At 61.4% G+C, this 14,670-nt stretch overlaps 1 protein-coding gene across 1 annotated transcript in view; it reads right to left on the reverse strand.

The window, feature by feature from the left end:
- STIM1 (stromal interaction molecule 1) overlaps positions 1 to 14,670 on the reverse strand; it is a 120,166-nt gene that overhangs the window by 49,512 nt on the left and 55,984 nt on the right. Inside the window, 2 exon segments of the mRNA XM_061990052.1 lie at positions 2,164 to 2,278; positions 14,410 to 14,540. Coding sequence (XP_061846036.1) covers positions 2,164 to 2,278; positions 14,410 to 14,540 — 246 coding nt within the window.

Consider the following 14,670-nt stretch of genomic DNA (forward strand, 5'->3'; position numbering starts at 1 on the left):
GCTCTGGGAGCTCAGAGGCCACTTCAGTGTCAACAATGAGCTGTCCCACAAGTATGAGAAACATCTTCCAGCTCACTCCAGTGAGCTCAATGCCCTCAGTGGAAAGATGAGAGAGTGGAGAGAGCGAGAGCCAAGTGCTGAGCAAAGGAGAGAGGCCAGCAGAGAAGGAAGGAAGGGAGGGAGGGAGGCAGGAGATGACTCACAGACACTGGCTGGCAAAGGCACAGCAGCAAAGTGCCCTCACTCATGGGAACTCCCCACACTGAGCAGGGAAAACAACTTCAGTGGCCACAAGCAAGAGGAGTTGGGCTGGGGAAGCCTCGTGTCCTGAGCAGAGGCATCCTGTGCTCCAGGGCAAGGGCAGACACCCTGCCACTGCCTGTGGCCACGGGCACCCAGAGCCACACAGCACAGGCTGGATGGTGCTCAGGGCACGTGGGAGCCTGTGCTGGGCCCTGGGGAGGCTGCAGCTGCAGGGCTGTGTCAGTGCTGGGCCCCTCACTCACTGCCACAGGGACACTGAGGGGCTGCAGCTCCAGGGCTGTGTCAGTGCTGGGCCCCTCACTCACTGCCACAGGGACACTGAGGGGCTGCAGCGTGGCCAGAGCCGGGCACTGAGCTGGGGAAGGGGCTGGAGCACAAGGGGCTGGGCAGGGGCTGAGGGAATGGGGGTGCTGAGCCTGGAGAAGAGGAGCCTGAGGGGACACAGCAGCACTCTCTGACACTCCCTCACAGCAGCCTGTGCCTGGGGAGGTTGGTCTCTGCTCCTGAGCTCCAAGTGACAGGCCAAGAGGGAAGGGGCTGGAGTTGCCCCAGGGGAGGTTGAGGTTGGAGGGTCAGTCTCTGCTCCTGAGCTCCAAAACAAGAGGGAAGGGGCTGGAGCTGGAGCAAGAGGGCTGAAGGAGCAAGAGCCTGGAGACAGAGGCTGCAGGGTGAGGCTGGGAAAGGGGCTGGAGCACAAGGGGCTGAGGGAATGGGGGTGTTGAGCCCAGGGGAGGTTGAGGTTGGAGACTGGGGGGTCAGGCTCTGCTCCTGAGTTACAAGACAAGAGGAAAGGGGCTGGAGCTGCCCCAGGGGAGGCTGAGGCTGGAGCTGAGGCAGAACTGTTTCCCTCAGAGGGGTGTCAGCCCTGTGCCAGGCTGCCCAGGGAGCTGGGGCAGTGCCCAGCCCTGGGGGGATCCCAAAGCCCTGGGGTGAGGTGCTGAGGGCTGTGGCTCAGTGCTGGCTGTGGCAGGGGGAGCTCAGGGCTGGGCTCCAGCAGCTCCAGGATTCTCTGGTTCTATGCCATGGATGACAAACAGACCTGACAGCAGTGTGATTTGCACCAACACTGTGCTCACATGGCAGCAAGCAAATGCCCCTCCAGCCAGCAGCACACTCTGCCTTGCCCAAGTGCAGCTCCCCACTCACACACCCCCTGCAGCTGCAGCACACCCAGGATTCCCCTCAGGGATGCTCATGGTGTCAAGACAAAACACCTTTCTGCCCTGGAGAGCAAATCTGGGGAAGGAAAAGTCTCTTAACAGGAAAAGAAGAAAAGAGTGATCAGCTCCAGGACCTCTGAGGACAGAAAGTGCTGAGCTCTGGCTGGGGGACAGCACTGGAGTGAGATGGAGCCTTTCCCTCAGCACCCTGCAGGGTCCCAGCACTCCCAGCTTCTCCCAGTGCCTGCACTTCCACCAGCTCCTGCCTTCCCTGGCTGGGATGCCTGGCACCACTCCCTAACAGCTTGACTTCTACCTGCAATGTGTTTATGTGCACCTGCAGTTCTGGGAGCTGATTCCAGCTCCTTTTCCCTGACTGAGGAGCTTTTCAGCTCTACAGGACGAGCAGGGCAGTTGCCATGCCACTGCCCCACCAAAGCCCACCTGCAACTGGGCACTGAAGGACCTGGAACAAGCCAGTGTCTGGCTCTAGCTGAACACACATTTGCAGGGGCAGAGGAATGAAACACCACTTCCAGGCAGCAGGAGCAGTACCAGGAGCAAGGAGCTGCTGGAAGGACTCCCTGCCCCCAGGGGCTGAGGGAAGGGCACTTGTGCAAGGCAGCAGCAGGAGCTTCTCCTGGAGGCTGCACACACTGCTGCCAAGGCTGTGTGAACCCCAGAGTGCTCAGCCCTTCCCTGGCAAGTGGGGTGCAGCAGGCTGCTTCAGTTCCATTACCCTCAGATGTCTTCCAGGCCTTCCAGAGATCTTCCACACTAATGAGCTTGTCCTCTCCATGGAAGGTGCTGTGCTTCACTGTTGGGTCGTGGTAATTCAGGTCCTCCCTCAGGAACTAGGAGAAGAACAGACAGCAGGGTTACTCTTTGATTCATCTTTTAAGAGACATGAGGAGCATTGCAAAAGGAATCCTTCCCTTGTCTTCCTCATGGCTGTGTCCACAGGGTGCCAGATGATGATGTCTGTGTCCAAGCTGTCAGAACTCACCTCTGGTGTGTCAGTCTCTGATCAGAACTACAGCATCTCCCCAGACCATGGACCATGGAAGGGTTTGGGTGGGAAGGGACCTTAAAGCTCAGCTTGTGCCAACCCCCAGCCATGGGCAGGGACAGCTTCCCCCAGCCCAGCTCACAAAACCTGACCCTGAGTGTCTCAGAGGCTCTGGCTAAAGTCCAGGTAGCACCTCTCCCCTCTGTCACTTGACCCCTCCAGTCTCAGCCCTTTCTGACCCATTTGCTGTGACTTGGCAACATCTCCCCAGCAGAGACAGGCCCTGGATGTGCAGCAGCCCAGGTCAGGAGCTCTGCAGCAAGCAGGAGGGCAGCTGGGGCAGGAGCAGAGACAGGCAATGTCATCCCTCACACAGCACCCTGAGCCCAGCAGCACCCTGAGCCCAGGAGCACCCTGAGCCCAGGAGCACCCTGAGCCCAGCAGCACCCTACACCCAACAGCACCTTGAGCCCAGCATCACCATGAACCCAGTAGCACCCTAAACCCAGCAGCACCCTGAGCCCAGCAGCACCCTGAGCCCAGCAGCACCCTGAACCCAACAGCACCCTGAGCCCAGCAGCACCCTAAACCCAGCAGCACCCTGAGCCCAGCAGCACCCTGAGCCCAACAGCACCCTGAGCCCAGCAGCACCCTAAACCCAGCAGCACCCTGAGCCCAGCAGCACCCTGAACCCAGCAGCACCCTGAGCCCAGCAGCACCCTAAACCCAGCAGCATCCTGAGCCCAGCAGCACCCTGAGCCCAGGAGCACCCTGAGCCCAGCAGCATCCTGAGCCCAGCAGCACCCTGAGCCCAGGAGCACCCTAAACCCAGCATCACTCTGAGCCTAGGAGCACCCTGAGCCCAGCAGCACCCTGAGCCCAGCAGCCCCCTAAACCCAACAGCACCCTGAGCCCAGCAGCACCCTGAGCCCAGCAGCACCTTGAGCCCAGGAGCACCCTGAGCCCAGCAGCATCCTGAGCCCAGCAGCACCTTGAGCCCAGCAGCATCCTGAGCCCAGCAGCACCTTGAGCCCAGCAGCATCCTGAGCCCAGCAGCATCCTGAACCCAGCAGCATCCTGAGCCCAGCAGCACCCTGAGCCCAACAGCACCCTGAGCCCAGCAGCACCCTACACCCAACAGCACCTTGAGCCCAGCAGCACCATGAACCCAGTAGCACCCTAAACCCAGCAGCACCCTGAGCCCAGCAGCACCCTGAGCCCAGCAGCACCCTAAACCCAGCATCACTCTGAGCCTAGGAGCACCCTGAGCCCAGCAGCACCCTGAGCCCAGCAGCACCCTAAACCCAGCAGCACCCTGAGCCCAGCAGCACCCTGAGCCCAGCAGCAGCTGCCATGGAAGAGGGGCTGGGATGAGATGAGCTTTAAGGTCCCCTCCAATCCAAACCTTTCTGTGATCACAGCAGCAGAGCTGGAGTCAATGGGGAAGAGCAACCTGGGACTGGGAGTTCAGAGCTAAGGCTGTAAGGTACAGCAGAGGGTGGGAAGGGGCTTGGAAAGAACCTTCAGAACCATCTCATTGCAACCCCAGCCATGGGCAGGGACTCATCCCCCAGCCCAGGCTGCTCCCAGCCCCAGCCAACCTGCCCCTGGGCACTGCCAGGGCTGGGGCAGCCACAGCCTCTCTGGGCAGCCTGTGCCAGGGCTCAGCAGCCTCCCAGGGAACAGCTTCTGCCTCCCAGCTCCCCTCAGTCTCCCCTCTGGCCCTCTGGAGCCAGCAGCCCTTGTCCTGTCCCTCCAGCCCCTTGCACAAAGCCCCTGCCCATGTTCCTTGGGGGTCCTTTAGGGGCTGGAGGCTGCTCTGGGGTCTCCTGGAGCCTTCTCTTGCCCAGGCTGAGCCCCCCCATCTCTCTCAGCCTGTGTGCAGAGCAGAGGGGCTGCAGCCCTCACATCATCCCTGTGGCTCCTCTGGGCTCACTGCAGCAGCTCCAGGTCCAGAGTGACTTGCAGAACACTGGAGGCTGCTTGTGCCTTTCTTGTGCAGTCTTTGCAGACATCAAAGCCCTTGGCTTGTTCTTTGCCCATCAGCTGCTTTCCAAGCCCTTTACTGACACATCAGTGTGAGAAGGGGTCACAGCACTCCCACCAAGGCACACTCACTCATGTGGCAGCAACAATCCCTCTGTCCTGCTGCTCCCCCTCTCTTGGCACAGCAACCAAACCCTTCTCATGCTGCTTGTGCCCCCCTCTTGGAGAGACCCACAACAGCCAGAGCAGCTGCTGAAGGGAGGAGGGAGAGCTTCTGAAACAGGGGGTTTGTGAGGAACCTCAGCTCTGGCATCACCTGATGGTTCTGGATCAACACAAGCTGCAAACCCACAAACAAAGAGGTGTCCTGAGGGGGAATCGTGGCAGCTGGTGCTAATGCCAGCTGATACCAGCAAGGTCCTGGCACCCACAGAGGGACCCTGAGGGAGGGAGGGGAGCTGGGCTGGGACAGAGAGCAGCATCCACCTTCTGAACACAAATCTCACTCTGCACTCCTGGAACCACGTGGTGGTCACTGAAGATCAAAAGCAAAAGCTACTTCAGGCTGGAAGGGTCCCAAAGCTGTGGGGCTGAGCTGCTGGGGCTGTGGGGCTGAGCTGCTGGGGGCTGTGGGGCTGAGCTGCTGGGGGCTGAGCTGCTGGGGCTGTGGGGCTGAGCTGCTGGGGGCTGTGGGGCTGAGCTGCTGGGGGCTGAGCTGCTGGGGCTGTGGGGCTGAGCTGCTGGGGGCTGTGGGGCTGAGCTGCTGGGGGCTGAGCTGCTGGGGCTGTGGGGCTGAGCTGCTGGGGCTGTGGGGCTGAGCTGCTGGGGGCTGAGCTGCTGGGGGCTGTGGGGCTGAGCTGCTGGGGGCTGAGCTGCTGGGGCTGTGGGGCTGAGCTGCTGGGGGCTGAGCTGCTGGGGGCTGTGGGGCTGAGCTGCTGGGGCTGTGGGGCTGAGCTGCTGGGGGCTGAGCTGCTGGGGCTGTGGGGCTGAGCTGCTGGGGGCTGAGCTGCTGGGGGCTGAGCTGCTGGGGGCTGTGGCAGGGTGAGGGGAGGGCTGGGCTTCAGGGGCTTCTCCAGCACACACACACCCACAGCATGGCTGCAGCAGGGCAGCTGCTGCCCCATGGCACACACACCCACAGCATGGCTGCAGCAGGGCAGCTGCAGTGGGCAGGGGCTGGGGCGCCCTGGAGGCTGCCAGTGCCCACCCCATGGACCAGCTGCTGTGCTGTATATTTAGCTCTGGGGGAACAGAAGGGAAAAGTGATCTCCTGCAGCTTTCCTGCAGCACACCAGAGCCAAGACAAGCCCTGAGCACTCTGTGGAGGGAGGCTGCAGGGAGAGCATCTACCAGGGCACAGGAGCAAAGGGGCTGGAGCTGTCCCAGGGGAGGCTGAGGCTGGAGCTGAGGCAGAACTGTGTCCCTGAGAGGGGTGTCAGCCCTGTGCCAGGCTGCCCAGGGAGCTGGGGCAGTGCCCAGCCCTGGAGGGACCCCAGAGCCCTGGGGTGAGGTGCTGAGGGCTGTGGCTCAGTGCTGGCTGTGGCAGGGTGAGCTCAGGGCTGGGCTCCAGCAGCTCCAGGGGCTTCTCCAGCCCAAATGTCTCTCTGATTCTATTTTCCAAGCAATTCTGTGACTCTGTCTCCAGGATCAAGTGGGGAGGAGGCTGCAGGATGGGACCATGCCCTTGTCTGAGAGCTCCTCGTGCAGCTGACAGGAGCAGGGCTGCACACACCAAAGCCCAAGGAAACCTTAAAGCAGATTTTCCCTTGTTTTGTCCAGGGAGGAGACAAAAAAAGAACAAGAGTGCAGATCCAGCACATGAGGCCACAGCCCTGCACTGTCTGCAGGGGCTGGTGCCATGCAAGTGTGTCAGCTCTACTCCCCTGCCCCAAGCTGGAGAAGGGAGCTGCTCCCCAGTGCCTGCTGCACCCATCAGCTCCAAACCTGCTACTACAACCCTCACAATGCTACCCAGGCTTTCCCCACACAGCACATGCTGCCAGGCAGAGGAATCCACAGCCATTCCCCTCAGAGCCTGCAACATCCCCATGTCCCCAGCACCAGTGGCACTCAGGGTGCTTTTCAGGGTCCCCAGGTGCACATCTCCTGCATGGAACCATCTGCAGGGTGCATGGCTCTCCTCTCTTTCCCCTCTGGTCCTGCCCTGGCTGTGTGACTGCACACATGGGCACGAAGGAGTCTCAGCACAAGAGCCACCACACAGCAGTGATCTGCTTAAGGAGCAGCACTGCAGAGGGTTTGAAGACCCTGCTGATCTCATCCCTGGAGATACAAAGAGTCCTGGGCAGGTGGATCTGGATGTCCCTGCCTGTGCAAGGCTTGGACTAGAGCAGCTCCAGAGGTCCCACCTGCAGGTATCTCACCCAGAACCCTTCCAGAGATCCCACCCAGACCCCTTCAAGCCTCAGGCTCACAACAAGAGCAGAAGGAAACGTGGTCAAGCAAGAGTCTCACCACCAAGTTCAGAGAAAGACAAACCATGGCCACAGCATCCAAAAGCAACGAGGAGGGACCCTCACTACAAGCAACAAGGAGAGGAGAGGAGAGGAGAGGAGAGGAGAGGAGAGGAGAGGAGAGGAGAGGAGAGGAGAGGAGAGGAGAGGAGAGGAGAGGAGAGGAGAGGAGAGGAGAGGAGAGGAGAGGAGAGATCACCCACATCTCTGACCTCCCCAGCAGCCTGATTTAGGAGGAAAACACCTTCTCTTCGTGCCCTGTGCTCACAGCCACCTTGCCTCAGGCTTCCAGTGAGCGCTGGAGGGCTCTGGCAGACACCTGCATGCTCTGAAGGACAGCCACAAGCTCCCTCCAGAACAAAACCAGCTACACAACTGTTTTGAGATGATTTTAATCTGCACAACTACTCCCAGGATCTGAACCTCCAACTACTCCAGGATCTGTGCATCTCCCCCCAGGCCTTTCCATCTCTCCCCCTCCCTTGAGCTGTGCCCCCAGCAGCAGCTCCCTGTGTGTACCCACTGAATGCTGGGCAGGGGCCATGGGGCCAAACCCCAGCCCAGGCACTGCAGAGCTCACCATCCACCACTGCAGAGCTCACCATCCACCACTGCCCTCACCTCCCCAACCTCCAGGGTCACAGCATGGGGGGGCTGGAAGGGACCTGCAGAGCTCATCCAGCCCAACCCCCTGCAGAGGCAGCTCCCACCTAGCTCAGGTCACACAGGACTTCAACATCTTTATCACCTTGTCTGAGCTCCACTGAAGCTGCAGAAAAGTCTCTTCCCTGTCCCTGAGCCTGAGCCCAGGGGGTGGGATGAGCCAGGGGCTGGCTGAGCAATGCCACAAGCCAAGCTCACAGCATCTGTGAACCTGCCTGAGAGCTGCCCCTGAGCAGCTGGAGCTGCCTCTGCACTGGGTGAGGAGCAGAAATAGATCCCTAATTAGCAGATTTCCCCAGGAGAAACAGCTCTTCTGTTTCAATCCAGGTCACTGATGTCATTTCAGCTGCACTGAAAACTCCCCTCCAGCAGGGAGAAGAGCTGGGGAAGAGCTGGGGAGTGAAGGACAGAGCAGAGCTCATGCCACAACCTCACCTGGCACCAGAGCATCACAGAAGCATTCATCTGCCTCTCCCTGCCTGCCCAGACAGCTCTGTCAGAGTAGAATGAAACACAGAATGTGTTGGAAACACAGCTTGGAAGGGACCTCTAGAGATCATCCAGTCCAAGCCCTGCTAAAGCAGCTTCAGCTGGGTCACAGCCAGCACTGAGCCACAGCCTCAGCACCTCACCCCAGGGCTTTGGGATCCCTCCAGGGCTGGGCACTGCCCCAGCTCCCTGGGCAGCCTGGCACAGGGCTGACACCCCTCTCAGGGAAACAGTTCTGCCTCAGCTCCAGCCTCAGCCTCCCCTGGGGCAGCTCCAGCCCCTTTCCCCTTGTCCTGTCACTTGCAGCTCAGGAGCAGGGACCGACCCCCCTGGCCACAGCCTCCTGCCAGGGAGCTGCCCGTGCTGGCAGCTGATTAAAGCCCAGCTTCACAATCACCTGCCTCATCCTCAGCACAGCAAGGCTCTGTGTTTTGGGCTTCTGCTTCAATTGAAGGAACCAGTAGGAGATGAACAGGACTGAGGTTCTCTGGGCAGCTCAACACCTCTGCCAGGCTGAGCAGCTTCTGCAACCACTCCAACCATCCCTTACCTCCCTTTGTCCTGTTGCAAATCCCCTCCTGAACAAACAATGAAGTGCAAATGGGGCCTGGCACACCAGCCCCTGCCACCACCAGCCCCTGCCACCACCACCCCCTGCCACCACCATCCCCTGCCACCTCCATCCCCTGCCACCTCCAGCCCCTGCCACCTCCATCCCCTGCCACCACCAGCCCCTGCCACCACCAGCCCCTGCCACCAGCCCCTGCCACCAGCCCCTGCCTGCACACCCCAGGGGGCTCCACACACCCAAGGAAGGGGCATCAAGATTAAAAGTAAGAGGCTTAAATGTGAGCCTCTTGCATCCTTTCAAGCAGTATCTCAGGCAGCTGTCCCCTCACCAAAGGCAGGGGGTAAAGCACAAGGGCAGGGAGCACACAGGGGCTTGGAGCTGATAACCTTGAAGGCAGAGCAGCCCAGGGCTTGGGCAGTAGCTGGCTCACCCAGCAGAATACTTGGAATGCCTTTAGCAGTGGCCTGAAAGCCTGTGCTGAAACCTACCTAATGCAGCTTTGATTAAAGCTTCAAGCTCAGCAGAGCTAAAAGCTGGGAGCAGTGTTTATGGGACACACAGAACAGCTCCCAGCAGAAAGGCTCCCACCATGGCACACACATGGCATTGCCCAGGGCACAGCCCAGAGCTGGGCAGCTCTTGAGGCCAGGGGAAGCTTGGGAACACTGCACAACTCCCCAACACGTTCCTTGAACTCATTCCTGTCCTAAACTGCCCAGAAAATACCACTAAAGGTGGCAGGAGAAGGGCTGGAGCAGCAGCAAGGGCTGTCCTGCAACACAACAGCACAGCCCTGCACCAGCCTGGCTGGGGAGAGGGAAAGTGGGCTCAGGGAGGGGGATGGAGACAGCTGGGGAAGGGGCTGGAGCACAAGGGGCTGGAGCACAAGGGGCTGAGGGAATGGGGGTGCTGAGCCTGGAGAAGAGGAGCCTGAGGGGACACAGCAGCACTCTCTGACACTCCCTGACAGGAGGCTGTGGCCAGGAGGCTCAGCCTCTGCTCCCCAGGACAAGAGGGAAGGGGCTGGAGTTGCCCCAGGGGAGGCTGAGGCTGGAGCTGAGGCAGAACTGTTTCCCTGAGAGGGGTGTCAGCCCTGTGCCAGGCTGCCCAGGGAGCTGGGGCAGTGCCCAGCCCTGGAGGGATCCCAAAGCCCTGGGGTGAGGTGCTGAGGGCTGTGGCTCAGTGCTGGCTGTGGCAGGGTGAGCTCAGGGCTGGGCTCCAGCAGCTCCAGGGGCTTCTCCAGCCCAAAGGATTCTGTGATGAGCAGAGGGGATCCTTCAGGGGATCTCTGCACTGGAGCATCTTCCTTGTGAGGAAAGGCTGCAGCCCTGGGGCTGTTCAGTCTGGAGAAGAGGAGACTGAGCTCAGGGGCAGCTCATTAACAGTGACAAACATCTCCCTGGTGGGTGTCAGGAGCTTGGGGCAGCACTTGTTGTATCCAGCAACAGGACAAGGGGTGATGGGCTGAGGCTGGAACACAAACAGTTCCATTGAAACACAAGGAGCAAGTGCTTTGGTGCTGAGGGGAGGGAGCCCTGGCCCAGGCTGCCCAGGGAGGGTGTGGAGGCTCCTTCTCTGAGGTTCCCAACCCCCCCTGGACACGTTCCTGTGCCCCCTGAGCCAGGGGCAGCTGCAGGAGCAGGGGCTGGGGTGCAGCAGCTCTGCAGGGCTCTGCCAGCCCCCACCATTGAGGGTTCTGTGGGATAAGGTGCAAAAGCAATGCAGGAAAGCTCTTCCCTGGGAGGCTGCTGGGTCTGGCCCAGCTGGGAGGGGTCTGAGCCCAGCAGGACTCTGAGGCCTTGCAGAGCAAGAGATGTGATGGCTCATATGATGGCAACAGCTACCCAGACATCAACTGCTGGTACCAGGGCTTTAACAGTTCCCTTACTGCTTGTACAGTCAGCTCTCAACTAGCCCACAGAGGGCAAGATTTACCCAGAGAGACATAACAATTGCTGGCTAATGCCCAGCCCTGACAGCATGAGGCTTCTCTTCAATCCAGTGACAGGCTGGTGGGATGAAGCAATGAACTGATCTGCCTGAGGCCACCCCAGGAGCCAGTGGGAGAGGCAGATCCCCAGCTCCAAAGCAATGCAGAGCAGGGCACTGCCTCCAGGGAAAGCACCAGACAGCAAGAAATGCAACTGGAAGCTCTGAATGTGCTGGAATTGCTTTGTGCAGTGAGGTGCAGGCAGAGGGACCTGGCTCTGCAGCCTGGGAACAGCCACAAACACCCTCACAAGCAGGGTGCCCAGCTCCAGGCTGCTCTGTCCCCCCCAGGGCACTGAGCAGCCCCTGTGAGGGCTGGCTTTGCCCAGTAACCCAACTGCTGTGGTGTGGGGAGGAGATTTACCCTGTGGGTGTGCAGTTTGTCTGCTGGGGGGCAGGAATCAGCCAAGGAGAAGGGGCTGTGAAGGGTCTGTCTGTGGGACAGGGCTGGGGGGGCTGGGCTGTCACACCCCAGAGGGGGAAACACAACAAGAGATGCCTGTAGGTCCCAAAGCAACAGCCCACGCTTCTGCAGCCTCCTTAAGCCCACAGGGACTCAGATGCTGACACAGACCACGCTGCTGTTATGCCAGGGGAGGGCTGGGCAGAGCCCTGTGGCACAGACCCAGCAGGCACCTCACGGTGGGTTCTGGGGCACCAGCAGCAGCCTCAGCAGCTCCTGGCTCAGCTCCCTCAGAATTCAGAGCATCCCACAGCCCCTCCTGCCAGCACAGCCCAGGCATGGCCCCAGGATGGGGCTGGGCACGAGAACCTGCACCCATGTAGCTCAGAAATGCTCCCAGATCCTCCCAGAGCTGTGTCCCACGCTGGGAGCCAATGTCAGAGGGACCTGGAGCTGCTGCAGTGAGCCCAGAGGAGCCACAGGGATGGTGTAAGGGCTGCAGCCCCTCTGCTCTGCACACAGGCTGAGAGAGATGGGGGGGCTCAGCCTGGGCAAGAGAAGGCTCCAGGAGACCCCAGAGCAGCCTCCAGCCCCTAAAGGGCCCCCAAGGAACATGGGCAGGGGCTTTGTGCAAGGGGCTGGAGGGACAGGACAAGGGCTGCTGGCTCCAGAGGGCCAGAGGGGAGACTGAGGGGAGCTGGGAGGCAGAAGCTGTTCCCTGGGGGGCTGCTGAGCCCTGGCACAGGCTGCCCAGAGAGGCTGTGGCTGCCCCAGCCCTGGCAGTGCCCAGGGGCAGGTTGGCTGGGGCTGGGAGCAGCCTGGGCTGGGGGATGAGTCCCTGCCCATGGCTGGGGGTTGGCACAAGCTGAGCTTTGAGGTCCCTTCCCACCCAAACCCCTCTGTGTCCATGACTCTGTGAACTGGGACTGGAGCACTGCAGGTCCCTTCATCAGTCAGCTTTCCTTCAGCCCTTTGACTTTCCCATTTAGATGCCAATCTCCTTCAGGACAGTTTCCCTCCCTTTGAACAGATCCTTGTGAACCAGCACCCACTGCAGCTCAGGCAACATGGCAAACAAGCAGCTTTCCCTTCTGCAGTGGCCACTGGTTTCTACGTGTGCTTACCCAAGGAAACAACAGCTGTCTGGCTTCCCTGCAGCAGGTATCAGCTGAAATCTCCACAGCCAAGGCAAGGAAAAAGGTTCCTTGTTGCAGCAGGGTGCCCACACAGACTGCAGCTGCTGCAGCTGGGCTGCTGGAAGGATGGGTGAGCCCTGTGCTGGAAGCAGGCAGCAGCCAGTGCATTTGCTGGAAATACCTTGTGTGTAGAGTGACAGAACCACAGATCTCAAGGGCTGGAAGGGACCTGCAGAGCTCAGCCAGTGCAATCCCCCTGCCAGAGCAGCAGCACCTAGAGCAGCACACAGGGACTCATCCAGCTGGGTTGGGATGGCTGCAGAGATGAGACTCCACAGCCCATCTGGGCAGCCCCTGCCAGGGCTCCCTCACCTCAGCAGGGAAGGAGTTTGTCCCTGTGTTGCTTTGGAGCCTCTTCTGTCCCAGCTTGTTGCCCCTGGTCCTGTCATTGCCCATCCCTGAGCACAGCCTGGCTCCAGCCTCCTCACACCCACCTTGATGTGTCTGTAGCATGACTGAGCTCAGCCCTCAGGCTGCTCCAAGCTGCAGAGCCCCAGCTCCCTCAGCCTCTCAGCACAAGATGCTGCACTCCAGCACTTGGGTGACCCTACAGCAGGAGCTCAAGTGCCTGGAAACCCCCAGAGGAGAGCAGCCAGCCCCAGGCCCTGAAGGTGACCAAGCTGAAACACAGTGTGTGTGCATCAGGATCTTGGCTCAAGGTGGCACATTGGCTTCCTGAGCCCCAGGAACAGATGGGCAGGGAGCTGGCACACCTGAGTCAATGTGGGGCAGGGACAGGGACAGGGGCAGGAGCAGGAGCAGGGGCAGGGACAGGAGCAGGAGCATGGACAGGAGCAGGGGCAGGAGCAGGGACAGGAGCAGGAGCAGGAGCAGAGGCAGGAGCAGGAGCTGGGGCAGAGGCAGAGGCTGGGGCAGAGGCAGGGGCAGGAGCTGGGACAGGAGCAGGAGCAGGAGCAGGAGCAGGGACAGGAGCAGAGGCAGGAGCAGGGGCAGGAGCAGGAGCAGGGACAGGAGCAGGAGCAGGAGCAGGGACAGGAGCAGGAGCAGGGACAGGAGCAGGGACAGGAGCAGGAGCAGGAGCAGGGACAGGAGCAGCAGCAGGGACAGGAGCAGGGACAGGAGCAGGAGCAGGGACAGGAGCAGGGACAGGAGCAGGAGCAGGGGCAGGAGCAGAGGCAGGGACAGGAGCAGGAGCAGAGGCAGGGACAGGAGCAGGAGCAGGAGCAGGACAGGAGCAGGAGCAGGAGCAGGGACAGGAGCAGGAGCAGAGGCAGGGACAGGAGCAGAGGCAGGGACAGGAGCAGGAGCAGAGGCAGGGACAGGAGCAGGAGCAGGAGCAGGAGCAGGGACAGGAGCAGGAGCAGGAGCAGAGGCAGGGACAGGAGCAGAGGCAGGGACAGGAGCAGGAGCAGAGGCAGGGACAGGAGCAGGAGCAGGAGCAGGACAGGAGCAGGAGCAGGAGAAGGGACAGGAGCAGAAGCAGGAGCAGAGGCAGGAGCAGGAGCTGGGGCAGAGGCAGAGGCTGGGGCAGAGGCAGGGGCAGGAGCTGGGACAGGAGCAGGAGCAGGAGCAGGAGCAGGGACAGGAGCAGGGGCAGGAGCAGGAGCAGGAGCAGGAGCAGGGACAGGAGCAGAGGCAGGAGCAGGGGCAGGAGCAGGAGCAGGGACAGGAGCAGGAGCAGGAGCAGGGACAGGAGCAGGAGCAGGGACAGGAGCAGGGACAGGAGCAGGAGCAGGGGCAGGAGCAGAGGCAGGGACAGGAGCAGAGGCAGGGACAGGAGCAGGAGCAGAGGCAGGGACAGGAGCAGGAGCAGGAGCAGGGACAGGAGCAGGAGCAGGGACAGGAGCAGGGACAGGAGCAGGAGCAGGGGCAGGAGCAGAGGCAGGGACAGGAGCAGAGGCAGGGACAGGAGCAGGAGCAGAGGCAGGGACAGGAGCAGGAGCAGGAGCAGGAGCAGGAGCAGGAGCAGGAGCAGGGACAGGGACAGGAGCAGAGGCAGGGGCAGGAGCTGGGGCAGGGACAGGAGCAGGGACAGGAGCAGGAGCAGGGGCAGGAGCAGAGGCAGGGACAGGAGCAGAGGCAGGGACAGGAGCAGGAGCAGAGGCAGGGACAGGAGCAGGAGCAGGAGCAGGAGCAGGAGCAGGAGCAGGAGCAGGGACAGGGACAGGAGCAGAGGCAGGGGCAGGAGCTGGGGCAGGAGCAGGAGCAGGGGCAGGGGCAGGGGCAGAGGCCAGGGCCGCTCACCTCGTCGCTCTCCTCCACGTCCACGTTGCCGTTGGCGTCGTCGTCCATCTGCTTGTGGATGTTGCGCACGGCCTCGAAGCTGAGCTGCTCGTCCTGGTCGCGGCACAGCGCGCGGTCGATGCGGCAGAACTCTGCTGGGGAAGCAGCGGCTCAGGGCCCTGCACAGCCCCTGGGCAGCCTGCCTGGGCTCTGGGCTCTGCAGCACCCACAGCAGGGGCACGGCAAGGGCTGCTGCAGCCACAGGCACAGCACGGGGGGGGC

Source organism: Colius striatus, chromosome 1 (genome assembly GCF_028858725.1).
Source record: "Colius striatus isolate bColStr4 chromosome 1, bColStr4.1.hap1, whole genome shotgun sequence".
In the NCBI taxonomy this organism is placed as follows: domain Eukaryota; kingdom Metazoa; phylum Chordata; class Aves; order Coliiformes; family Coliidae; genus Colius; species Colius striatus.